This window comes from Macaca mulatta, chromosome 5 (genome assembly GCF_049350105.2).
Source record: "Macaca mulatta isolate MMU2019108-1 chromosome 5, T2T-MMU8v2.0, whole genome shotgun sequence".
In the NCBI taxonomy this organism is placed as follows: Eukaryota; Metazoa; Chordata; class Mammalia; order Primates; family Cercopithecidae; genus Macaca; species Macaca mulatta.
In genome coordinates this window covers 76,553,406-76,581,398 of record NC_133410.1, presented here as the reverse complement: position 1 = coordinate 76,581,398, position 27,993 = coordinate 76,553,406, and the positions used below count along the sequence as shown (strand labels likewise).

Below are 27,993 nucleotides of genomic sequence, written 5' to 3'. Positions count from 1 at the left end.
ACTGGGGCACTCCCTGCTTGGTCGGGGGGCGGGGCGCGCCTAGCGGCCACGCGCGCGGGCGTCGGAGGGGGCGTGTCTCGGGGGCGCGCGCGGGCGTCGGAGGGGGCGTGTCCCGCGGGCGGCGGCGGCGGCGGCGGCGGCGACGCGGACTGGGTGCGCGGCGCAGCGTCCTGTGTTGGAATGTGCGGCTCCCGCGAGCTCGCGGCGCAGCAGCGGAGCGAGCGCCGCCGAGGCCCGGGGCCCCAGACCCCGGCGGCGGCGGCGGCAGCCGAGACGGCAGGGCGAGGCCCGGAGGTCTGAGCACCCTCTGTAGCCCCACTCGTTGGCCTTCTTCGTCCTCGACGGCCCCAGCACCCAACTTTTCCACCCTCCCCCACCCCTCCCCCGAAACTCCAGCAACAAAGAAAAGTAGTAGGAGAAGGAGCGGCGACTTGGGGTCGCCCGCCCCTCCTCCCCGAGGAAGGCCGGTAAGTGCGGCGCGCGGCTGGGGGCTCGGTCAGGGTTGGGGGAGGGCCGGCCGGGTGGCGGCGGTGGCGGGAGGGGGAGGGCGCGGAAGGACTAGGAGCCAGGCGCTGTCCAGGGCTGATTTGCAGATACTGTGGCTCCGGCGGCGGCGGCCGCGCCGGGCGGGGGCTGGCGGCCGAGCAGGATCGGGTTACACAGCCGCCGCCCGGGGGCTGGGGGTGTTTGTTGGGAGCGGCGCGTCGCCTGGACCCCCTCCCCACTGGAGGCCGGGACGCCGCCTCCGCGCTGACTGGACGCTCCTCCGAGTCGGGTCCTCTGAGACCAAGGAGCGGAGCTGCTCGGGCCCCTAGTCCTGAAACTTCCTCTGCTTCCTCCTCCTGCCCCCGGGTCCCACCGCAGCCCCGCGCCGGCCCGCGGCCCTCCTGGTCCCCTCCCCCAGGGCTTCTCCCTGTCGCCGGAAGGCGCCGTTGAGTGCGGCCGGGCGGGTTGAGTCAGCCCCGGGGCCCGGGCGGTTCCGCCAGCGGGGCTGGACAGCGATTTCTGCGCTTCGGCCGCCCGGCGCCGCTGGCCCCCGCGTCCGGCTACCCGACCGCTGGAGCTGGCGGGGCTGGGGCGCGCGTCCTGCCGGGCGCCGTGTGGGAGTGAAGTTCGCAAACTTCCGGGGCGCGGGGGCGGCGGCTGGCCCGCGTGGGGGCCCTCTCCGGTGCTCGGAGCCCGACGCCTCGCGAGGGCGCCCGCGGAGCCTCCCCGGCCCTGGGCGTTGGGCGAGTCCCGGGGCAGTCGGAGGGGCCCGGGGGAGGTCGGAGAAGCCCGGACGCCGGCTGCGCGGTAACTTTCCGTTCTTTCTCGGGACGGGGGCCCTAGGGCTGGGGAGGGGGCTGCCTGGACTCCGGGAGGACTCGGTCCGGCCAAACAGCGTCCCGAGCTTGCTCCCTTCCCCCGTTTTAGTGTTGGAGAGCGCAGGAAAAGGCTCGGGACGAGTGTCAGGGCGACTCCCGCGAGTTGGTGTGTAAATATGTGCAGTGAGCGGGCCGAGGCGAGAGGAAGCGAGAGCGCCCGAGTTTGCAAAGAGCTGCTTTGTGTTTGGTATTTTGAGAAAATGGCCGAATGCCTATTTCAGTTAGGAATGCCGCCGCCGAGGCAGGCGCTGGTGGCAGCAGCACGGAGGAATTCGTGCGGCATGTTGGGCTTTCGGGCTGTGCTTGGATGGTCTTCCTAACAATCGTTAAAATTCCATTTGGGGTGGCAGTTAGGGGGTAGGGAGCGATTAGAAAAGTCGATGTTGGGCCAAATTGCCGAGTAGCTTGGGCTGTTCAGCCCCAGGACAGCCTTCGCCCTGTTTTCTGTGATGGCATTTGCTTCCAACTTTTGTTGGTACGTAGAACTAAACCGGTTTGTGTTTATACACTTGGATGAGGCGGATTACTTTTTGTATTTTCGGTTTAACTTTATTTTCTTAGAACTTGTTACTTCTTTTAATTTGCAAGTGAACACTTCGTTTGAGAATGGCACCTTTTAGATTGAGAAGTAACGTAGCATTTAGAAAGCCCAACTTGTTTTCAAGAAGGTGATCTTGTAATGGCTTCCACTAGGCAAGTAGGCCAAGTCAAGCACAATGCAAGAAAGTTGCTGATTGTCGAGTTGAGTTCCACGATGATTTTATTCGTATTGAAAAGCTTGGAATTCAGTGTTGTGGAACTTCAGCCTGCAGAAAAATAAGCTTATTAATTTTTATTTGTGAAGTTTTGAATAAATCAAACTTCCTTTTTCACAAGAAAAGGGGTCCATAATGTTTTTCCTTTTAAGCCTGTGGAGTTGTCGAAAAATTAAGGGACTGACTGGTAGTGGTAGTTTTTCACAGTAGTTTATTCTTTTGGAGTTAGTTGAGTTCATGCGAAATCCAATTAAGTTGAACAATTATTGCAGGCTTCTACTTTCCAGATGTGTTTGTGTACTTAATAAATGCACTGAATGGCTTGTGGATTTCTGGGCTTTCTGATTCAGACCATTGAACTGTTGAAGGGGGGAAAAGTTGGGAGGACAATAATTTACTAATGTTTTGAATTTTTGGAGTAATTTTAACAGTAAATATGAAGGTTACTTTTTATCCCCACCAGAACAATTAAAAGTGCTTGAGGGACCACATGCCAGTGGCTGGATGGTGAATGAGTTACGTCAAACAATTGGTAGAAGTGTTTTCTAGGGATAGTAGACATTTTTTTTTGGTGATTGCCGTAAAGACTATTGGGAATTAACTGCTGTTTTAAAGATTTGTTTTTAATAGGTGATGAAGTTTACTGAGTTATAAAGATCATATTGGAAAATTTTTAAGTTATGAAGATTTACAGTGATGTGGTTTTAAGCCAGTAACAGCAGTGTTTAAACTGGTGCTCTTGTTTTGTTTTGTTTTTAATTCAGAATACAGTTATGGCCACCCAGGTAATGGGGCAGTCTTCTGGAGGAGGAGGGCTGTTTACCAGCAGTGGCAACATTGGAATGGCCTTGCCTAACGACATGTATGACTTGCATGACCTTTCCAAAGCTGAACTGGCCGCACCTCAGCTTATTATGCTGGCAAACGTAGCCTTAACTGGGGAAGTAAATGGCAGCTGCTGTGATTACCTGGTCGGTGAAGAAAGACAGATGGCAGAATTGATGCCTGTTGGGGATAACAACTTTTCAGATAGTGAAGAAGGAGAAGGACTTGAAGAGTCTGCTGAAATAAAAGGTGAACCTCATGGACTGGAAAACATGGAACTGAGAAGTTTGGAACTCAGCGTTGTAGAACCTCAGCCTGTATTTGAGGCATCAGGTGCTCCAGAGATTTACAGCTCAAATAAAGATCTTTCTCCTGAAACACCTGGAGCAGAGGACAAAGGCAAGAGCTCGAAGACCAAACCCTTTCGCTGTAAGCCATGCCAGTATGAAGCAGAATCTGAAGAACAGTTTGTGCATCACATCAGAGTTCACAGTGCTAAGAAATTTTTTGTGGAAGAGAGTGCGGAGAAGCAGGCAAAAGCCAGGGAATCTGGCTCTTCCACTGCAGAAGAGGGAGATTTCTCCAAGGGCCCCATTCGCTGTGACCGCTGCGGCTACAATACCAATCGATACGATCACTATACTGCACACCTGAAACACCACACCAGAGCTGGGGATAATGAGCGAGTCTACAAGTGCATCATTTGTACATACACAACAGTGAGCGAGTATCACTGGAGGAAACATTTAAGAAACCATTTTCCAAGGAAAGTGTACACATGTGGAAAATGCAACTATTTTTCAGACAGAAAAAACAATTATGTTCAGCATGTTAGAACTCATACAGGTAAGAGAAGCTTTCTAGTCCATAAGTTCAGTTCTCTTTTCTGATTGTTACTTGAGTGGTTAAGTAGTGCTTGAGAAAAAGGACTCTGGTTCAAATCCAGGTTCCATTTTTGCTATCTTTGTGACCTTGCACAAGTTGTTTAATCTCTTTGTTCAGAAATTTCTCCATGGAGTAACAATATCTGGGATGGGAGGATTATGTGAAGTTACATGTAAAGCACAGAATGTTACCTGGGAGAAACAGCCAAGAGATCTTACCATGCTCTTCCTAAAGTACATATCCTAACTTGGGATTTACCTTCAGCAAATTAGACTGGCCGTGCATGGTGGCTCATGCCTGTAATTCCATCACTTCAGGAGGCCAAGGCGGAAGGACTGCCTGAGCCCAGAAGTTCTAGACTAGTCTGGGAAACATGGAAAGACCCCCGTCTCAAAAAGAAAACAGAAAAAAAAAGTTTCTATATTTATTTCTGTGACAGTGAACACATTTAAGATGCAGTATAGTTTCTGAAAGGAATTGAGGGCTTAAATAAAAAGGAAAACTCAGTGATTAACCTTGCATATCTCCACTTAACAAAAGCCTCAAACTTGGAAACATTTGACTTATAGCATTGAGTTCCTAAATGGAACAACTTGTCTTTGTCCACAAAAAAGAAATGTGAGAAGATAGTTTTTAAAACATGGGTGGGATTATCACCAATTGAAACTATTTTGCTATGAAAGCAAACACATGTAGAAAATGTATTTTTCAGACAATTGTGTTTAGCGTGTTTGAACTCATACTAAGCGCAACTGTATAAAAAAAGTTGAAACTGTTTTTTTTTTTTTTTTTGAGACGGAGTCTGGCTCTGTCGCCCAGGCTGGAATGCAGTGGCACAATCTCGGCTCAGTGTAACCTCTGCCTCAAGGTTCAAGCGATTCTCCTGCCTCCACCTCCCTGGCTCAGCCTCCCAAGTAGCTGGGATTACAGGCGCCCACCACTGTGTCTGGCTAATTTTTTTTTTTTTTTTGACACGGAGTGTCATTCTGTTCCCCAGGCTGGAGTACAATGGCATGGTCTTGGCTCACTGCAACCTCTGTCTCCCAGGTTCAAGCAGTTCTCATGCCTCAGCCTCCCGAGTAGCTGGGATTGTAGGTGCCCACCACCATGCCTAGCTAAGTTTTTGTATTTTTAGTAGAGACAGGGTTTCACCACGTTGACCAGGCTGATCTCAAACTCCTGACTTCGTGATCCACCCACCGCAGCCTCCCAAAGTGCTGGGATGACAGGTGTGAGCCACCGCACCTGGCCAATTTTTTTTTTTTTTTTGAGATAGCTTTACTTCGTCACCCATCCTGGAGTGCAGTGGTGTGATCACTGCTCACTGCACCCTCGACCTCCTGGACTCAAGTGACCCTCTTGCCTCAGTCTCCCAAGTAGCTGGGACCACAGATGCATGCCACCACACCTGGCTAATATTTGTATTTTTTGTAGATACAGGGTTTCTGCCATGCTGCCCAGGTTGGTCTCTAACTCCTGAACTCAAGTAATCTGCCCTCAGTCTCCCAAAGTGCTGGGATTATGGGTGTGAGCCACCATATCCAGCCGACTTAATTTTTAAAAATTTATTTTATTTAGTTATTTTTTACATCCCAAAGACTTGAAACTATTAAGTGGTAGGCTTAAACAATAAAACTTGCAGGTGAGATTCCATTACAAGAATGACCTCTGTTACAAGATTGCTAGGCCCCAGCAGATAGATGGCTCATGTGTCGAATGCTTTAAAATTTAGTCCAGTAAAAGAATTTGTAGTCCCTTTGGAATTCATCATAACCTGTGATTGTCTCCATGCTTTGAAATAATTTGATTTCAGAAGTAAAGGTCAAGCATTATAAAAATATGTAGAGTAGGAAATGAAAGTTACTTGGGGATACAACCCCATTAATCACTTGACAGTTTGAATTAGACAAATTGTTAGACTAAACCAGCCTCACCTACAATATCTTAAATCCCAGCCATCATGTATACTAAACTCATAAATAAGTACATCATATTCATTTAGCTGGAATTACAGGTGCCTTCCATCATGTCCGGCTAATTTTTGTATTTTCAGTAGAGATGTGGTTTCCCATGTTGCCCAGGCTAGTCTTGAACTCCTGACCTCAGGTGATCTGCCCACCTCAGCCTAATGAAGTGCTGGGATTGCAGGTATGAGCCACCATGCCTGGTTTATTTGGTCTTAATGCTTATTTTTGCCCGGTATTACCTTCATTCTGATTCTTTTTTTGTGTGTGTGTGACAGTTTTACTCTTGTTACCCAGGCTGGAGTGCAGTGGCGCAATCTTGGCTCACTGCAACCTCCGCCTCCCAGGTACAAGCAGTTCTCCTGCCTCAGCCTCCTGAGTAGCTGGGATTCCAGGCATGTGCCACCACACCTGACTAATTTTGTATTTTTATTAGAGATGGGGTTTCTCCATGTTGGTCAGGCTGGTCTCAAACTCCCGGCCTCAAGTGATATGCCCGCCGCGGCCTCCCAAAGATTACAGGCATGAGCCACCGTGTCCATCCAGTTTTTTATGTATGTATATGTGTGTGTGTGTGTATATATATATATATATATTTTTTTTTAGACGGAGTCTTGCTCTGTTGCTCGTGCTGGAGTGCAATGGCGCGATCTCGGCTCACTGCAACCTCCGCCTCCCAGGCTTAAGTAATTCTCCTGCCTCAGCCTCCCGAGTAGCTGGGATTACAGGCGCGTGCCATCACGCCCAGCTAATTTTTAAAAAATTTTTTAATAGAGACAGGATTTCACTGTGTTGGCCAGGCTGGTCTCAGACTCCTGACCTTGTGATCAGCCCGCCTCGGCCTCTCAGGGTGCTGGAATTACAAGCGTGAGCCACTGAACCTGGCCTTTTTTTACATTTTAAAACAATTGGGTGATGTATAGATTGAAGGTTAATATTTTGACTATGTAAATTCCGAAAGTATCTCTTGTATTAAATGGATAGTTCTGAAAATTATGGAAAATAAATTCATCTGGTGCGGAAGAGTAGAAAAGACAGGAATCACTTAAATTGATAGTGTTCAGGAATTACTTCTCATTTCCACTTCTAAGTAGCCCAGTTTTCTGATTGACTTAATGGGCTTAATTGTGTTTCTTGTGCCCAGTGTTAGGTGCTGTCTTCTTTTCTGTGCTAATCTTCAGAACAATCCATTGAGGAAAATAGCATCTGTGATGATAGTTCATGTTTGCAGAGGGGAAAACTTCAGATTTAAAAGCCTGAAGTGATGTTCCCAAGGTTATATACAAGTATCACATTTAAAGCCTTCCACGATGGCTCACGTCTGTAATCCTAGCACTTTGGGAGGCTGAGGCAGGAGAATCGCTTAAACCTGGGAGGTGGAGGTTGCAGTGAGTCGAGATTGCGCATCTGCACTCCAGCCTGGGCGACAGAATGAGACTCTGTCTCAAAAAAAGCCAAAAACAAAAGTAGCATTTAAAGTTCAGCAATCTCCACTCACTGCAGCCTCCACCAAAACCAGGGGAAGTTGGGAGCTGGGGATTACTTTCATTCAGGTTGACCTCTTTAGTTTAGTGAGTTTGTTTGTTTGTTTTTTTTTTTTTTTGAGACGGAGTCTCGCTCTGTCGCCCAGGCTGGAGTGCTGTGGCCGGATCTCAGCTCACTGCAAGCTCCGCCTCCCGGGTTCCCGCCATTCTCCTGCCTCAGCCTCCCGAGTAGCTGGGACTACAGGCGCCTGCCACCTCGCCCGGCTAGTTTTTTGTATTTTTTAGTAGAGACGGGGTTTCACCGTGTTAGCCAGGATGGTCTCGATCTCCTGACCTCGTGATCCACCCGTCTCGGCCTCCCAAAGTGCTGGGATTACAGGCTTGAGCCACCGCGCCCAGCCTTGATTTTGTTATTTAACTAGTTCACAAAATCTACTTTTAAAGAAAACCTGGCCGGGTGCGGTGGCTCAAGCCTGTAATCCCAGCACTTTGGGAGGCCGAGACGGGCGGATCACGAGGTCAGGAGATCGAGACCATCCTGGCTAACACGGTGAAACCCCGTCTCTACTAAAAAATACAAAAAAACTAGCCGGGCGAGGTGGCGGCGCCTGTAGTCCCAGCTACTCGGGAGGCTGAGGCAGGAGAATGGCGTGAACCCGGGAGGCAGAGCTTGCAGTGAGCCGAGATCCGGCCACTGCACTCCAGCCTGGGCGACAGAGCGAGACTCCGTCTCAAAAAAAAAAAAAAAAAAAAAAGAAAACCTTTTTGCCTGTATGTGTAACTGAAAAATCTGTAGGTAACTAAGCTTTCTAGAGGAGAGTTATGCCTAGTTTGTGGAATTACACAGATAAAGTCATCTGTTGTAAAGAATTTAAAAGCAGGCTGGATGAGGTGGCTCATGCCTATAATCCCAGCGCCTTGGGAGGCAGGCAGATCACCTGAGGTTGGGAATTCAAGACTAGCCTGGTTGGCATGGTGAAACCCTGTCTCTACTAAAAATACGAGAAGTCCCAGCTTCTTGGGAGACTGAGGCAGGAGAATCGCTTGAACCCGAGAGGCAGAGGTTGCAGTGAGCCAAGATCGTGCCACTGCACTCCAGCCTGGGCGACAGAATGAGACTCTGTCTCAAAAAACAATAAAACAAAAGAATTTAAAAGTAAATTATTTTTGATTCTTCAAGTTTATCTGCAATGGTATTTAATTTTTTCCAACTTCATTGAGATACAATTTACATATACAGTTCACTATAGATTGGCCTATTCTGAATATTTCATATAAGTGGCATCATAATATGCAATCTGAATAATGCTGCTATGAATATTCATGTTTAAGTGTTGTGTGGACATATGTTTTTGTTTCTTTTGGATGTATACCTAAGAGTGAGATTGTGGGGCAGTATAGTAGCAACATTTTGGGTAACTGCCAAACTGTTTTCCAAATTAGCCATGCCATTTTACAGTCCCACCAGCAATGTGTGAGGGTTCCAATTTCAGCACATCCTCAGCAATAATATCGTTAACATCTGTCTTTGTGATTACAGCTATCCTAGTGGATATGAAGTCTTCATCTCATGTGGTTTTGATTTGCGTTTCCCTCACAGCTAATGATAATGTTCATCTTTTTTTTTTTTTTTTTTTTTTTTTTGAGGCGGAGTCTTCACTCTGTCGCCCAGGCTGGAGTGCAGTGGCACCATCTCGGCTCACTGCAAGCTCCGCCTCCCGGGTTCGCGCCATTCTCCTGCCTCAGCCTCCCGAGTAGCTGGGACTACAGGCGCCCGCCACCGCGCCCGGCTAATTTTTTTTTTTGTATTTTAGTAGAGACGGGGTTTCACCGTGTTAGCCAGGATGGTCTCGATCTCCTGACCTCGTGATCCGCCCATCTCGGCCTCCCAAAGTGCAGGGATTACAGGCGTGAGCCACCGCGCCTGGCCAATGTTCATCTTTTCATGTGTTTATTGGCTATTTGTATATCCCTTTTTTACAGAATTCCATTAATGTAAAACTATCTTGATTGTTCCAGGTCATAAGGTAGGCATTCTGTTGCTACCAGCTCTTTACAGCTAATACATAGCTACCAGCGAATTACAGAAGAATAGTTACTAGGAACACATTTCCCACCTATCACCATTCTTTTTGTTGTTGTTGTTTGTTTTTTGTTTTGAGACAGGGTCTCGCTCTGTTGCCCTGTGTGGAGTGCAGTGGCATGATCACGGCTCACTGAAGCCTCGACCTTCTGGGCTCAAACGATCCGCCTGCCTCCCAAAGTGCTGGGATTACAGGCATGAGCCACCATGCCTGGCCTATTCTTGTTTTCTGTGTACCACCTTTTCCTTATTTTATTAGACAACATTTGTTTCTGTCTTAGACAAAATTGATAGCTGACATTTATTGAGGGCTTTACTATGTGCCAGACACAGTGTTAAATGCTCTGCATGTATTATTTAAACTTTTGCAATTACAGGGAATGAAGATTCTGTTAGTTTTGCAGATGGGGAAACGGGGTGTTTTAGTAACTTTACCAAGGTCATAATTATCTTGTGTCTGGAGACTATATTAAAACAAATTGTACACCTTTTTTTAAAAGCTTGTTTTGCTGGGTGTGGTGGCTCACGCCTGTAATTCCTGCACTTTGGGAGGCCGAGACGGGTGGATCACGAGGGCAGGAGATCGAGCCCATCCTGGCTAACAAGGTGAAACCCTGTGTCTGCTAAAAATACAAAAAAAATTAGCCGGGCATGGTGGCGGGCGCCTGTAGTCCCAGCTGCTCAGGAGGCTGAGGCAGGAGAATGGTGTGAACCCAGGAGGCGGAGCTTGCAGTGAGCTGAGATCTCGCCACTGCACTCTAGCATAGACAACAGAGGGAGACTCCGTCTCAAAAAAAAACCTTGTTTTGTTGTTGATAGCCGTGTCTAAAAAGAATATACGTGTCCTACCTTTGAGTCTTAAAATTATTCAGTATTAAATCACTGGCTTCTAGTCTTCAGTCCCTGTAACTTTTGTAATTTGTTTTAAAAATTGGTAACTGGTTGGGCATGGTGGCTTATGCCTGTAATCCCAGCACTCTGGGAGGCCAAGACAGGTAGATTGCTTAAGCCCAGGGGTTAGAGACCAGTCTGGGCAACATGGCAAAACCTGGTCTCTACCAAAAAAAAAAAAATTATCTGGGCTTGGTTGCCACACCTATGGTCCCAGCTACTTAGGAGGCTGAAGTGGGAGGATCTGTTGAGCCCGGGAGGTCCAGGCTGCAGGAGCTATGTTCACGCCACCGCACTCCAGTCTGGGCGACAGAGTGAGACCCTATCTCATAAAAAACAATAAAAAGAAAATTGATGATCTTCTCTTACATTTTTCTTTTTAACTTACTGTTTTTTATTTATTTTTACTTTTAGAGACAGGACCTCTCTCTGTACTCGAGGCTGGAGTATAGTGGTGCCATCATAGCTCACTGCAACCTCAAACTCTGGGCTCAAGTGATCATCCTGCCTCAGCCTCCCAAGTGAGACTATGGGGTCTCACTTTCACCCAGGCTGGAGCACAGTGGTACAATCATGACTCACACTAGCCTCATGACTCACACTAGCCTCATCCTTCCTGGGCTCAAGCAATCCTCCCATCTCGTTCCTCCCAAGTAGCGGGGACCACAGGCATGCGCCACCACACCTAGCTAATTTTTCTGTTTTTTGTAGAGAGGAGGTCTTGCTATGTTGCCCAGGCTAGTCTTGAACTCCTGGGCTCAAGTGATTGACCTGTCTTGGCCTCCCAAAGTGTTGGGGTTACAGTTGGGGGCCTCAATCCCCATGCTCAGCCCAGGCTTTTTTTTTTATTTTTTATTTTTAATGAGATGAGGTCTCACTCACTGCAACCTCCACCTCCCGGGGTCAAGCGATTCTCCTGACTCACTCAGCCTCCTGAGTAGCTGGGACAATAGGCACATGTCACCGTGCCTGGCTAATTTTTTTTTTTTTCTATTTTTAGTAGAGGTGGGGTTTAATTATGTTGGCCAGGATGGTCTTGAACTCCTGACCTCGTGATCTGTCAGCCTCGGCCTCCCAAAGTGCTGGGATTTCAGGCATGAGCCACCGTGCCCAGCCCCAGGCTAGTTTTTTAAAATAAATTTTTAGAAATGGGCCGGGCGCGGTGGCTCAAGCCTGTAATCCCAGCACTTTGGGAGGCCGAGACGGGCGGATCATGACGTCAGGAGTTCGAGACCATCCTGGCTAACACGGTGAAACCCCGTCTCTACTAAAAAATACAAAAAACTAGCCGGGCGAGGTGGTGGGCGCCTGTAGTCCCAGCTACTCGGGAGGCTGAGGCAGGAGAATGGCGTAAAAACCCGGGAGGCGGAGCTTGCAGTGAGCTGAGATCCGGCCACTGCACTCCAGCCTGGGCGACACAGCAAGACTCCGTCTCAAAAAAAAAAAAAAAAATTTTAGAAATGGGGTATTGCTGTATTGCCCAGTCTGGTCTGGAACTCTACCACTTGAAAATTTTTAGCATAAAGCAGTTACATTCTCACTCAAAAGTATTGTTGTTTTAAGCTCACACTTTCAAATGGTAGTAGATTCGTCATTTACAAGTTAAAAAAAAACTGTTAATAGCATCAGACAGTTGGGGTAGACTTTTTTAAAAGGTGAATCTTATATAACAAAAATATGCTTTGTACCTTATAAAGATAGTTTTTCACTTCTCACTACTTAATGTATTAACATGCAGTATCACTGTGAAAATTCAAAGGGCTTTGAGAATTCAGAAAGTCAATGTTTTTTTGTCAGCAAAGCCAAAATAATGTAGTCATAGTTTCTGAAATAAATAACTTACATTTTAAATACATGATAAATTGATCTTTTTGCCAGAAATAGGAAAAAAAAAATTCTTGTTAAAATGTGCTGAGCACTGAATATTGTTGCATTGTTAGTAAGAATTGTATTTGGCTTATTTTGTGACATTTAAACACTCTTCATTATTGAAATTTGCAGGAGAACGCCCATATAAATGTGAACTTTGTCCTTACTCAAGTTCTCAGAAGACTCATCTAACTAGACATATGCGTACTCATTCAGGTTGGTAAGAAATGGGAACTTTCCTATCATTTTCAGTCAACGACCATTTTAGGGAAGTTCTTCTAAGGGCTTGTAACCGAGTCGTTTATTTATTATTTATTTTTAATATAATTTAGAAGTCAGAATTTGAAAATCAATGTTCTGTCAATCTGAGGACATGGAATCCAAAGGTGGACTTCCTGAAAATGAAATTTTTTTGTACACTTTTTCTGGGAGGAGGGGCCTTAATTCTCATCAAATCTTTGAAGTGTTCCGTGACTCCAACAAAAGTTAAACTAATGTACACCAAGGCTGATTGATCCTTTAACCCCTACTTCTCACATTTCTCCTAACAGTATAAAGCTGAGACTCACAATGTGTGGTTGACAAGTGTCAGGGATTCCTTCTTAGCTTCTCAGGTCCTGAAATTTAGGTTTGTTCTGTTTCAGGGTTTGGTAGAGCTTTTGAGGACTGACTGCAAAATCTTAGCTTGAAAAAGAAAATGACAATCTAGGATGCCAATTTATTAAGCTATAGTAAGAGTGTAGGACCGTGACATGAGAGATTCGTCCACTGCAGGGACTGAAACAATCACCATCACCGCTCAGAGTTAGTCTCCATTGGCCAGCACTGTGGCTCAAGTCTGTAATCCCAGCACTTTGGGATGCCAAGGTGGGCAGATCACCTGAGGCTGGGAGTTCGAGACCACCCTGACGAACATGGAGAAGTCTTATCTCTACTAAAAATACAAAATTAGCCAGGCATGGTGGTGCATGCCTGTAATCCCAGCTACTCAGGAGGCTGAGGCAGGAGAATTGCTTGAACCTTGGGAGGCAGAGGTTGCGGTGAGCCAAGATCATGCCATTAAGAGCAAAACTCCATCTCGATAAAGAAGTCCCTATTAAAGTATGTAAGTGGCCAAGTTAAAAAGTAATGTTAGCATCGGTGATCTTGCTTGAATGGGTAGCCCTGATTGACTCTTGGTGAACTACCACTTTTACTTTTTATTTTTTATTTTTTGGAGACAGTCTTGCTCTTTTGCCTAGGCTGGAGTGCAGTGGTGTGATCTCAGTTCACCACAACCTCTGCCTCCGGGTTCAAGCGATTCTCCTGCCTCAGCCTCCTGAGTAGCTGGGATTACAGGCGCACATCACCACGCCCGATTAATTCTTGTATTTTTAGTGGAGATGGGGTTTCACCATGTTGATCAGGCTGGTCTCGAACTCCTGACCTCCTGATCTGCCCACCTTGGCCTCCCAAAGTACTGGGATTACAGGCATGAGCCATCACGCCTGGCCGAACTACCGCTTCTGATTAGAATACAGATTTAGAAAGTATATCCCTGTGGGAAAAGTATTTTCAATCTTGCTGTTACAAAAGCCTATGTAGGCCTGTCCCCCTTAAGTTAGTGATTACCTTACCTTAGATGTGTGCTATTCAGCTGAGTAGCCATTAGCCACATTAAGCTTTTGAAGCAGTAGTAGTTTAAATTGATACTTATAAAATATGTACTTACCAGATTTTTTGTTGTTGTTGTTGAGACAGAGTCTTACTCTGTCCCCCAGGCTGGAGTGCAGTGGCATAGATTTCAGCTCACTGCAACCTCTGCCTTCCGGGTTCAAGCAATTCTCATGCCTCAGCCTCCCTAGTAGCTGGGATTACAAGCAGGTGCCACCATGCCCAGCTAATTTTTGTAATTTGTCTTGAACTCCTGGCCTAAAGTGATCTGCCCATCTTGGCCTCCCAAAGTGCTAGGATTACAGGTGTGAGCCACTGTGCCCGGCCACAGATTTCAAACAGTATGAAGAAAAGACTATCTTTCTCTGAAGCAGGTTAGAGAAAAAATAAAGAATGTTAAATATTTATTTTTCAAGTTGATCATATGGCAAAACTGTTATATACATTGGCTTTAAAAAGTAATAAAATTAATTTTACCTGTTTCCTTTTTACGTTTGTAGTATGACTACTAGAAAATTTAAGATTACATGTGTGATATGCATTATATTTCTACTGGACATTGCTGCCATGAGTTAGTAACAAGACTTGATAATCAGACTTGATTATATTGCAGATTCTGATTTATTTGAACAGCTATGAAGGTGTCCTATAGTATGCTTGCTAGCCTTTCTTGACCCTACATGGTTGTCACACTAATGTACTTTGAGTGTTTTTTTTTCCTAAACCTCTAAGCCATTGAGTGGTGCCACTTAACCAGAAACCTGGTTTTATTATTTTTGGGTGTTTTTTTTGGTTTCATTCTCTGATGGTAACGTGGATGCAATCTCAGACTTTGGAGGTAGGCATCATGTCCTGTTGATAGTTGTACTCTAGCTTTTTAGTGAAATATTTAAGAGTTTTGTAGTAGCAGTAATATTACTTTTTTTCTGAGATGGAGTTTCGCTCTTGTTGCCCAGGCTGGATTACAATGGTGTGATCACAGCTCACTGCAACCTCTGTCTCCTGGGTTCAAGTGATTCTCCTGCCTCAGCCTCCCGAGTAACTGGGATTACAGGCATGCGCCACCACACCTGGCTAATTTTGTATTTTTAGTAGAGATGGGGTTTTACCATGTTGGCCAGCGTGGTCTCAAATTCCTGATGTCAGGTGATCCGCCTGCCTCAGCCTCCCAACGTGCTGGGATTACAGGTGTGAGCCACTGCTCCTGGCCAAGAGCTTTATATTAGTTAACTAGTTTTAGTCTTCATAACTGTTTTATGTTGCATGAGTTCTATTATCCCCATTTTACAGACCTTTTTTCCTGTAGAATGTCCTTCCTTCTGGATATGTCCACTTGTTTTTTCATGGTGTCATTTAGCTTTTCTTCTGTCCCTTATATTGTAAACTAAGTTTAATTATTGTAAATTAAATTTAAATGCTTGATAATCTTTCTCACAAATGATAAGCCTCATTTAAAGTCACATGTGGTTGATCCATTAATATAATGTTAGGTCACTGTATTTAGAATGACTACATACTTTTATCCTTTTGTTCAATTAGTAATACTTTGTCTTGTCACTGTTTAAATGTTTATGATGTTTTATACCAGTTAATAATCTTTGCCTGAAACCATTGTATTTGGGTTTGCAAAATGTTTTGAGTTTTGCCTGCTATATTTTAAAAATGATTTTTAGTATTTGTTGTTAACAGTATAGCAAGTATTTTAATGGTATCTTAAAAACTAGTAGTAGCCACTAGCTATTGTATGTATGCTGGGTACTAAAAACAAGTATTTGCTGTCTCCAATCTTAGTACTAAGAAGATACTGAGTTTCAGATTACATATTATAGGATACAAGCTCACAAATAAGTAATTTTGTTGTTGTTTTTGGAGTTGGGGACTCTGTTGTGCAGGCTGGAATGCAGTGTTGTGATCATGCCTTACTGCAACTTCAAATGCCTGGGCTCAAGCCATCCTCTTGCCTCAGTCTCCTGAGTAGCTAGGTCTACTGGCACATGCCACCACTTCAGCTAATTGGGGATTATTATTATTTTCAAGACAGTTTCGCTCTTGTCACCCAGCTGGAGTACAATGGCGCGATCTCGGCTCACTGCGACTTCTGCCTCCCGGGTTCAAGCTATAGATTCTTCCTCAGCCTCCTGTGTAGCTGAAATTACAGGTGCCTGCCACCATGCCTGGCTAATTGTTTGTTTTTTTTGGAGACAGGGTCTTGCTCTGTCGCCCAGGCTGGAGTGCAATGGCGCGATCTCTGCTCACTGCAAGCTCCACCTCCCGGGTTCACGCCATTCTCCTGCCTCAGCCTCCCGGGTAGCTGGGACTACAGGTGCCCGTCGCCACACCCGGCTGATTTTTTTGTATTTTTAGTAGAGATGGGGTTTCACCGTGTTAACGAGGATGGTCTTGATCTCCTGACCTCGTGATCTGCCTGCCTTGGCCTCCCAAAGTGCTGGGATTACAGACGTGAGCCACCATGCCCGGCCAAATTTTTGTATTTTTAGTAGAGGTGTTGACTAGGCTGGTCTTGAACTCCTGACCTCAGGTGATCCACCCATCTCAGTCTCCCAAAGTGCTGGGATTACAGGCATGAGTCACCGCGTTTGGCTGGGACTATTATTTTTATTTAAATATACTATTCATTTATTGAGACCGAGTCTCACTGTCACCCAGGCTGGAGTGCAATGGCGCGACCTCGGCTCACTGCAACCTCTGCCTCCTGGGTTCAAGCGATTCTCCTGCCTCTGAGTAGCTGGGACTACAGGCTTGTGCTACCATGCCAGGCTAATTTTTTGTATTTTTAGTAGAGACAGGGTTTCACCATGTTAGCCAGGATGGTCTCAATCTCCTGACCTTGTGATTCGCCCACCTCAGCCTCCCAAAGTGCTGGGATTACAGGGGGGGGGGGAGCCACTGCGTGCAGCCAATATCCTATTTCTTTTTATGGAGACTGGGTCATTCTGTGTTGCCCAGGCTGGCCTCTAACTCCTGGCCTCAAGCAATTCTCTTGTCTCTTACAGGTATGAATCACTGCCCAGACATACATATTTTTTATTTTTTCTATTGATAAAGTTGGTTCCAAGGGACTCTTTTAATAGCTGGGATTGTTTGAAAGATATTGTAATGGTTTGAGAGCCTTTGTAGAATAAATTTTAAAAACAATATTTTATTGAGGTATAATTTATAAATTTAAAAATGCACAGATCTTAAGTGTACAGCGCAGTGACTGTGCTTTCACCTATTTGATTATCACTCAAGAACAAGAGATGGAATATTTCTGCTCAGAAACACTTTGCCCTTTCCACTCAGTCTTTCCCCTGGATGATATTTTGTCTCCTACCAAAGAACATTATAGCATTTTTTGTTTGTTTGTTTGAGATGGGATCTTACTGTCACCTAGGCTGGAGTGCAGTGGGTGCAATTACAGCTGCCTAAACCTCTTGGGCTCACGTAGTCCTCCCACCTTAACCTTCCAAGTAGCTGGGACTACAGGTGTGCGCTGCCATGCCTGTTTTTTTGTTTTTTTGTTTTTGTAGAGATGGAGTCTTACTATGTTGCCTAGGCTGGTTTTGAACTCCTGGGCTCAAGCAGTTCACCTGCCTCAGCCTGCCAAAGTGCTAGGAATACAGGCATGGGCCACTGTACCTAGTTTTAGAACATTCTTTTATAAAGTGTTCTTGAGACTTATCCATGTTGCATTATTGGACTTCATTTTATTGCTGGTAATGTATTGTATGTCCCCATTACTTTTTACTTAAAAATTTTCTTTGCTGGCTGTGCATGGTGGTTCACACCTGTAATCCTAGCGCTTTGGGAAGGCAAGGTGGGCGGATTACCTGAGGTCAGGAGTTCAAGACCAGGCTGGCCAACATGGTGGTACCCCATCACTCCTAAAACACAAAAATCAGCCTGGCATGATGGCAGGTGCCTGTAATCCCAGCTGCTCGGGAGGCTGAGACGGGAGAATCACTTGAACCTGGGAGATAGGGGTTGCAGTGAGCCGAGATCGCACCACTGCACTCCTGCCTGGGCGGCTGAGAGAGACTCAGTCTCAAAAAAAAAAAGAGAGAGAAAAATTTATTTGCCATTCTCTCTAGATTTTTGTTTTGTTTTTATTTTTAATAGAATTAATTCAAAAATTTTTTAAAAATTGAGAGGCTTGTATTTGTGTATTTTTCACTGCAGCTTTGACCTCCTAGGCTCAAACGGTACTCCCACCTCCGCCTCTGGAGTAGATGGCGCTGTAGGCTTGTGCTACAACATCTGTCTAAGTTTTAAATTTTTTTGTAGACAGGGTCTTACTAGGTTGCCCAGGCTGGTCTCAAACTCCTTAGCTCAAGCAATCTTCCTCACCTCATCCTCCCAAAAGTGCTAGGATTACAGGTGTGAACCACTATGCCTGGCCATTCTTCTAAAAATATTTTTGTTACATATGTATAAATCTTGGAAAACGCTTTCCCTTTTTGTCTTGGCTTACACCTATAAATTCATTTCGGAGGCATAAAACAGACGACTGGCAGATTTATAAAGAAGAGAAGCTGTTACTAGAATTGGGAAAAAGAATTTAAAATTGTTTGTACAGGGCAAAAAGATTAATATTCAGGTAGGTACTAATTAGAAAATCTTGATGAACATGATATAAGCAAGATTTAATGGCAATAAAGTAAAAATTATGGGAGAAAAACAATGGAGCAAATAAATCATGCCATCAAATTTTAAACAGAAAATTTCTACATCCTCCCTTTCCGTTCACCATTCCTTAGGTAGACCCTTGTACCTTGATTGATGCTTGCTTGCTGTATAGATCTCCTTATTCATTAGAGTTATAAAACAGTCCTATTTTAATTATAATTATTTTATTATTAGTGTAAATTTGAAGAGGAGAGATAAATTCTACTTATCTATTTAGTCATAATGTAGGAAAGACAGGATACGTAAGAGTCTTCTCATTAATTGATTGATTGATTGAGATGGAGTCTCACCTTGTTGTCCAGGCTGGAGTGCAGTGGTGCAATCTCAGCTCACTGCAACCTCTGCCTCCTGGGTTCAAGCGATTCTCCTGCCTCAGCCTCCCGAGTAGCTGGGATTACAGGCACGTGCCACCATGCCCAGCTAATTTTTTGTATCTTTAGTAGAGATGGAGTTTCACCATGTTGGCTAGACTGGTCTCGAACTCCTGGTCTCCAACTCTTGACCTCTTGATTCGCCTGCTTCGGTCTTCCAAAGTGCTGGGATTACAGGCATGAGCCACTGCACCCAGCCTTTTTTATTTTTTTATTTTTTGAGATGGAGTCTCGCTCTGTTGCCAAGGCTGGAGTGCAGTGGTGCAATCTCGGCTCACTGCACCCTCTGCCTCCCGGGTTCAAGGGATTCTCCTGCCTCAACCTCCCAAGTAGCTGGGACTGTAGATGCACATCACTATGCCTAGCTAATTTTTTTTTGTTTTTACAAAATGCCTCCCAAAATTTTATATTTTTGCAAAAATGCCTCCTAGAGTTCTGGGATTACAGGTGTGACCGACTGTGCCCGGCCAAGTCCGCCTTTTATTTATCCATACTCAGAGTTACCAGTTGGTTCCAAAAGTGAACAATTATAGATAATTCATTTTGAGTTCTTGCTCTCTGTTTCATGTTAAGGACTTTACATAGATAAGATTATTTATAGCTGACAACACTTAGAGAGTATTTTATAGATGAAATTGAGACTGGGCATGGTGGCTCATGCCTGTAATCCCAGCACTTTGGGAGGCTGAGGAGGGCGGCTTACCTGAGGTCGGGAATTCGAGACCAGCCTGATCAACATGGAGAAACCGCATCTCTACTAAAAATACAAAATTAGCCAGGCTTAGTGGCACATGCCTGTAATCCCAGCTACTAGGGAGGGTGAGCCAGGATAATCGTTTGAACCTGGGAGGCGGAGGTTGTGGTGAGCCGAGATTGTGCCATTACACTCCAGCATGGGCAACAAGAGCGAAACTCTGTCTCAAAAAAAAGAAAAAAAGAAACTGAACTCGAGAGAGGTTTCAGGACTTTGCTCAAAGTCTCAGAGTAAGCAACTTGCAGAGCTCGTTGTTTTATCTCCCAGTCTAGCTCTATCTAGAAGTTCTTAGGCCTTATGCTACCTATCTTTCTATGTTCTATGTCCATATATGTTAAGAAAATGTTTGTCTTCATTTAAATCATTCACTGGAGAGGACAGTATAGAACCAGGTTTAGAGTAATGTAGCATGTTGTAGAAACTTGCATATTTATAAATCTGTTAGTAGACCAACATGGAGAAGAATTGTCCAGTCAGCTGAATATCCAATTTGACTACCTGGATAAGGTGATTATTTTATCACCAGGCATTTTCTAATCATGTAAAACTTAACATCTACATGGTTTTACCTAATGTCTGAGTTTTGTTTTATGAAAAGTTTTAGTAAGATTTGATATGAATTTGAGAATGTTTGAGATGAATTTTCATAAATGTCAATTTCCGTTTTTCTACTATGCATTCCATTGGACCAGTGGGGTATGGATACCATTTGGTAATATTTACTAGAGTGTGATCTAGATGGGTATGTATTCAGGTAGAATGTATTACTCTTATGCCTTTAATTTGGGGGTGGGGGTGGTTCTGGTTTTGTATGTATCAGTGATTGTGACTTTATTTATATACCATATCTATTTGTGTGCCACTTCTCATTACCTAGTTCCTTTATGTGTTTTATAGAAAGAGGAGGGGAGGAAATCAGGAAAGTTTTCTGAATAATTACCTTGGCTTGTATTTTTGCTTTAAAATAGCAATGCTAGCACAGGAAGTTTGCTAAGTGAAAATTTACTCAGCTCTTGCCATGATGGACAGAAGGATTAAATTTCAAGAAAAAGCCTTTGCTCAGGCTAAAGCAGAATTTCAAAACTTTTGCATCTAGGATTTGGGAGTATAGCCCAGCGTGAAAGATATTTTTCTCAAGATTTACCATAAGAAAATTAGGGTGGAGGGAGTACGGGAATTTTATTTTATTTTTATTTATTTTTGAGACAAAATTTCGCTCTGGTTGCCCAGGCTATAGTGCAGTGGAGCGATCTTGGCTCACTGTAACCTCACCTTCTGGGTTCAAGCAATTCTCCTGCTTCAGCCTCCCGAGTAGCTGGGATTACAGGCGTCTGCCACCACACCCGGCTAATTTTTTGTATTTTTAGTAGAAACAGGGTTTCACCGTGTTGACCAGGCTGGTCTTGAACTCCTGACCTCAGGTGATCCACTGCCTTGGCCTCCCAAAGTGCTGGGATTACAGGTGTGAGCCACCATGCCTGGCTGGGAATTTTATTTATAGATTTATTTTTGAGTCAGGGCCTTGCTCTGTTGCCCAGGTTGGAGTACAGTAGCACATTCACAACTCACTGCTACTTCAAATTCCTGGGCTTAAGCGGTCCTCCTGCCTTTGTCTCCGAAGTAGCTGGGACTTCTACAGGTGCACTCCACCATGCCTGGCTAATTTTTTTTTTTAGACAGAGTCTTACTGTTGCCCAGGCTGGAGTGAAGTGGTGCGATCTCAGCTCACTGCAACCTCCGCCTCCTGAGTTAAAGCAATTCTCGTGTCTCAGCCTCCCGATTAGGTGGGATTACTGGTGTGCAGCACCATGTCCAGCTAATTTTTTTTGTATTTTTTAGTAGAGATGGGGTTTCACCATGTTGGCCAGGCTGGTCTCAAACTCCTGGCCAAAAGGTATCCGCCCATCTTGGCCTCCCAAAGTTAATTTTTGTTTTTATTTATTTTGCTCAGGTTGTTCTGTAGCTTCTGGGCTCAAGCAGTCCTTCTGCCATGGCCTCCCATAGAGTTGAGATTCTAGTCGTGAGCCACTGCACCTGGCCAGAATTTTATTTTCTACTTCATTAGGTATTTGTTTTAACTAAACACACACAAAAAATTAAAATTGATAATTTTCCCCCAAATTAACATCCAGAGCCCAATTGAACTTTGCCAATAGTTGTGTATGTCTTAAAGAATCTCTGTTCTTTAATAGTACTTGAGGACTCTAACTTGAACTTTTTTGAAGCTTGTGGTTGACTGAGATTTATTCCTCTCTTTTGAGAATCAATGTCAAAGGATAAGAGAAATGTTATACAAATAAATATGATAAATGTAAGGTGCATGATACAGCATTTTCAATAAATAGTCTTTGTTGTTACTTTACATATACAGTTCCTTATATTTTAATCTTGAATTTGTCTTAATCTATGTCTTCTCTCATACTTTTGATTTGTCTTCAGGTGAGAAGCCATTTAAATGTGATCAGTGCAGTTACGTGGCCTCTAATCAACACGAAGTAACCCGCCATGCAAGACAGGTTCACAATGGGCCTAAACCTCTTAATTGCCCACACTGTGATTACAAAACAGCAGATAGAAGCAACTTCAAAAAACACGTAGAGCTACATGTGAACCCACGGCAGTTCAATTGCCCTGTGTGTGACTATGCAGCTTCCAAGAAGTGTAATCTACAGTATCACTTCAAATCTAAGCATCCTACTTGTCCTAATAAAACAATGGATGTCTCAAAAGTGAAACTAAAGAAAACCAAAAAACGAGAGGTGGACTTGCCTGATATTACCAATGAAAAAACAGAAATAGAACAAACAAAAATAAAAGGGGATGTGGCTGGAAAGAAAAACGAAAAGTCCGTCAAAGCAGAGAAAAGAGATGTCTCAAAAGAGAAGAAGCCTTCTAATAATGTGTCAATGATTCAGGTGACTACCAGAACTCGAAAATCAGTAACAGAGACGAAAGAAATGGATGTGCATACAGGAAGCAATTCAGAAAAATTCAGTAAAACTAAGAAAAGCAAAAGGAAGCTGGAAGTTGACACCCATTCTTTACATGATGCTGATGAGGAATCTTCAACAAAAAAGAAAAAGAAGGTAGAAAGCAAATCCAAAAATAATAGTCAGGAAGTGCCAAAGGGTGACAGCAAAGTGGAGGAGAATAAAAAGCAAAATACTTGCTTGAAAAAAAGTACAAAGAAGAAAACTCTGAAAAATAAATCAAGTAAGAAAAGCAGTAAGCCTCCTCAGAAGGAACCTGTTGAGAAGGAATCTGCTCAGATGGACCCTCCTCAGGTGGAGCCTGCTCCCACAGAGGCGATTCAGAAGGGACCTGTTCAGGTGGAGCCGCCACCTCCCATAGATCCTGCTCAGGTAGAGGGTGCCCAGATACAGCCTGCTCATGACGAGCCTATTCAGATGGAGGTGGCTCAGGAGGGGCCTGCTCAGAAGGAGCTGCTGCCTCCCCTGGAGCCTGCTCAGATGGCGGGTGCCCAAATGGTACCTGCTCACATGGAGCTGCCTCCTCCCATGGAGACTGCTCAGACGGAGGTTGCCCAAATGGGGCCTGCTCCCGTGGAACCTGCTCAGATGGAGGTTGCCCAGGTAGAACCTGCTCCCATGCAGGTGGTCCAGAAGGAGCCTGTTCAGATGGAGCTGTCTCATCCCATGGAGGTGGTTCAGAAGGAACCTGTTCAGATAGAGCTGTCTCCTCCCATGGAGGTGGTTCAGAAGGAACCTGTTCAGATAGAGCTGTCTCCTCCCATAGAGGTGGTCCAGAACGAGCCTGTTCAGATGGAGGCATCTCCTCCCATGGGGGTGGTTCAGAAGGAGCCTGATCAGAGGGAGCCACCTCCCAGAGAGCCTCCCCTTCATATGGAGTCAGTTTCCAAAAAGCCTCCTCTCCGAAAAGATAAAAAGGAAAAGTCTAACATGCAGAGTGAAAGGGCACGGAAGGAGCAAGTCCTTATTGAAGTTGGCTTAGTGCCTGTTAAAGATAGCCGGCTTCTAAAGGAAAGTGTAAGCACAGAGGATCTCTCACCACCATCACCACCGCTGCCAAAGGAAAATTTAAGAGAAGAGGCATCAGGAGACCAAAAATTACTCAACATAGGTGAAGGAAATAAAGAAGCCCCTCTTCAGAAAGTAGGAGCAGAAGAGGCAGATGAGAGCCTACCTGGTCTTGCTGCTAATATCAACGAATCTACCAATGTTTCATCCTCTGGACAAAACTTGAATACGCCAGAGGGTGAAACTTTAAATGGTAAACATCAGACTGACACTATGGTTTGTGAAATGAAAATGGACACTGATCAGAACATAAGAGAGAATCTCCCTGGTATAAATTCAACAGTTGAAGAAGCAGTTTCACCAGTGCTTCCCCCTTCAGCAGTAGAAGAACATGAAGCAGTGTCCAAAACTGCACTGGCATCACCTCCTGCTACCATGGCAGTAAATGAGTCTCAGGAAATTGATGAAGATGAAGGCATCCACAGCCATGAAGGAAGTGACCTAAGTGACAACATGTCAGAGGGTAGTGATGATTCTGGATTGCATGGGGCTCGGCCAGTTCCACAAGAATCTAGCAGAAAAAATGCAAAGGAAGCCTTGGCAGTCAAAGCGGCTAAGGGAGATTTTGTTTGTATCTTCTGTGATCGTTCTTTCAGAAAGGGAAAAGATTACAGCAAACACCTCAATCGCCATTTGGTTAATGTGTACTATCTTGAAGAAGCAGCTCAAGGGCAGGAGTAATGAAACTTTGAACAAGGTTTCGGTTCTTAGTTTGTAAGGTATATTACATTTTATATTCATTTATAGTAGCAGACAACCTTTTAAGATTGCTTTAATTAGTATCTGATGTTGATTTTTAAGTGGCATTCTTTTCCTTAGGACTTTTTATGTGTACCTGTTTGTTGATTGTTGTGTAAATTTTAGCAAATGTAAGAGAGTTAGTGTACTAAACCAGCAGATACCTAAATCTGTTAGCTTATGTGTTTAATTGAAATTAGAAGCCTAAGATGGTATAACAGCATTTTATTGCTTTATCCAGCTACAACTTGTCATTTTTTTCCTCCATGTCTTATCTTCCTGTTTCACTTTAGTTTATTCATTTTTTATTGAGATCTATAAAAAATTGGCTTACTTAATAGCAAATTACTTGAAGAATTTGCCTGCTTTATATAAAGTTAGCACTTTAAGATTTTTTTTTTAGAGATAAGACATTTAAATTGAAGAAAATTTTCCCAACAATAGACATTTCTGTCAGTCCAAGTATTTACTTCCTGAGTTTTGATCAATATTTTTTATTTGTGTATGTTAATCATCATAAAAACAGTGATTTTGGTGTGTTTTTTATTTTGGTGCTTTAATGGCTTAAGATGTTGCACATTTTTTTTTCTTTTGGTTTCTGTTTTTGTTTTTTTTGCCTATGCAGTTAAATTTTTCCTAGAAATAGCATTTGTGTTGAACAGTAACACTTTATACATATATATGCATGTTTATTTTGTTCGGCGCTTTGGAGGGATGCTTTTAGACTTGTTTGCAAAAGGACAGTTTTCTTTTTCTTTGCTGCAGTTGTCTATTTTGCAGAATAATAGTGTGTGCAAGTTTGTGAGCAAATGAAACATGCAGGTTCAATCCATTGATTTTGATTTTTACATCTTATATCTATGCCAGAATCTGTATTTCATATAACTTATTTATTTTGAGTGGATGTAGTAAATTCACAGCTATCAGTTTTGATTTTGCAATAAATCACTAGGTTCCATATCGAACAAATTTTTATCTCAAATACCAACCATCAGTTTTTTGGTTTTTTTTCTGTGTGTTTTGGTACAGCTAATTCCTAATTGTAGAGTGTTAAATGCTTGAGGAAAACCTTTTCTCATAGATGGTTGGTGTCCATATGGCTACTTTACAATAAAGAACTGTAAGTGTTATTTGGAAACTGCAAACCTGGAATTAGGAGACATAATTATTCCTTCATTTATAGAATATCACTTGGGAGATTCCAAAGCCATAGCTATTACGCGGCAAACCTAGGATAAGAGAGGTAGTATGAGTGCTGGTAGACCAGCTGCAACTTAAAGGCTGGTGAAACAAGTACAGTCCAGATTTTTAAAAATCATACTTTCTCAGGGATCTCCACAAACTGGTGGGTGTCCTGGCTGTCTGTGTGATAGCCTCTTTCTACAGGTGAGGCCTCAAATGAATTGCAGCTATCCTAGTGTTCCTATGAGGGCACTTTGTATGAAAAAGGGCATGTACTTCAAAACATTTTTGTAGGTTCTTTGGCCAGTTGCCAAAGTGTATGAAAGAATCCAATAGAGGATTTTTCTTACTGATAGCAGTCATTAATTGCAGTAAAATAAAATACGATCCCATTAGGGAATCTTGAATTCTGACCTCCCATATTCTGTTTTGAAATAACCACTTTATATATCATTTTTAAAAAAATCTGATGATCTCTTTGAGGCAGGTTTCAGATTTTGGCAGTACAACATGAAAGATTAGGAAACGCATTAATAATGTGTGGGTAGAAAGCTTGTTAAAAATCTGAGAGTGAAGTTTGAGTTAAAAGTTGTTTGAACATGGAATTGACTGGGAGGCCAAAGATTTAAAGAAGCAGAAGATTCTTCTCTTAAGACATGAGGAGTAAGTTGTGTGATAATGGTGTGTGTTTTGTGTGCATGAATGGACGTTGTAAATGTTGAATTCTAGGCTCCGACAATCATTGTCAACAGAAGATCAAGCTGCAAATATTTATGTTTTAAAACTTAAATTATAAAGCTAGTTAAGTCTTACTAACGACTAGTTTTAATGTTCATGGGTACATTTTACCTAAGTTACCGTTTACATTGTATAGAGAAAGATTCATCTTAAGCACAGATTGGTTATTAGGAATTAGTTTGGGGAAGAGGTTTTTTTGTGGATTCTTTCATACTGCAAAGAAAAACCATTTGCCTTTTGGGGAATTCTAATTCTAATCTAGTCTTAAGACTAAAGTGCTAAAAAGAAAAACATGAAGGAAATTAAAACCCCTTATTATTTGATTGATTTGTAAAAACATTGTTACTGGAAATTGATTGGACTTGAGGCCTTCTTCCAGAAAATAAGGACTTGATTGTCAGGCCTATATTAGGTTCTGAACCTTAATGCCGTGTATTTGTACTTACTAAAAATTGTTTCAATGAAAAGTACATTAGCAGTATGAACTTCTGGTCTAGGTGGAAGTTCTTCCATTTGAAAAATGTGATATTTGCATGGAACTGTTTGAATATTTTTATTTTCTAGTCCCCCTCCCCCACACTGGATAGAATTTAACCTAGAATTTTCCCTTTGGATAAAAGAACAAAAATTGAACATGTTATTTGTAAATTGATGTTTAGCAATTAGTGATAAACTTGAAATACTAGCGTATATTATAAGCCTTAATCTTAGGTAGTCTTATGAAAATGAATCTCTTAACTATCTTTTGAACCTGTATTCACATTGGTTTTCAAGATATTTTAAGTTATATTTTTTCCTCTTTTCAGAGCTGCTTCTTATTCTAGGGCTACTTTTTTTAAAAATTGTGTAATTCACAAGGGCCTGCATTTTTTTTTTTAATAAGACTTATAAGTATGGCTGGATCTTTTGCTCTAGTCTTCTAAGAAGGGCCATTTTATTTTTTAGAGTCACTTCTAAAGTCATGTGGTAATTAACTTTGGAGACTATTTTGCATATGAGTGTTGATACAAATTAAAACCCAGGTAGACCTCATTGCATGTCACCCTATGAATGTTGACAATGGAAGGAATACCTTGCCTGTAGCATACTGTCACTTCTGGACTGAAAAGCTGAGGAAGAAAGTTAATTTTCTTTTTTACATAAGTTAGAAAAACTTAACAGCTGGTGTTCCTAGTTTCCTGGTTGACCTCAGCAGATGAAGTGAACAGATAGTGTTAATTCAGATTGAAGAAATTATCTGAATCTTGGTTTGTGTAGATTTACAATCTACATGCAATATTAACTAAATCAGTTAGCTTTTACAGTTTCACATGTGTACATAGGTTCCCTCCCAGTCCCTTGCATATCCATTAGTTATTGAACTTTCTAAACTGGCATTGAAACATTACAACAATGTTTTGTTGCACCAATTTTATAAACTTATGCAGTGCAATACGTGTTACTTTTCTGAGGCAAACCAAAGGTAAATTTCTCAAGGTTCTTGCTGCCTTCTTTAGCAGCATTTGATGGAAGATCTTTTATACATTTGTAATAGATAAAAATAAACCAGATTGCAAATCCTTTTTTAAAATCTTAAACCATGTACCAAGTTTTTGGTCCAAATTGTGTAGGATAAGTTAAATTGCATTCTATTAACCAATATGAGTGTATTTCTGTAAGCATAGTTAATGTCGAAATAAAGTTTTAAAAACCA

General features: G+C 43.2%; 1 protein-coding gene across 2 annotated transcripts; it reads left to right on the top strand.

Annotated features, from left to right (window-relative positions):
- Nucleotides 1-153: 153 nt before the first annotated feature.
- REST (RE1 silencing transcription factor) lies at nt 154-27,993 on the top strand. Of its 2 annotated transcripts, none has more exons than XM_002804106.4 (4): nt 154-467; nt 2,884-3,790; nt 12,253-12,336; nt 22,024-27,993. In XM_002804106.4, exons 2-4 carry the CDS (start codon nt 2,893-2,895, stop codon nt 24,321-24,323), a joined length of 3,282 nt encoding a protein of 1,093 aa, XP_002804152.4. In that variant the 5' UTR covers nt 154-467; nt 2,884-2,892; the 3' UTR covers nt 24,324-27,993. The 2 variants fall into 2 exon arrangements, with proteins under 2 accessions (XP_002804152.4, XP_014994111.3); XM_015138625.3 differs by lacking the exon at nt 154-467 and adding an exon at nt 1,196-1,293.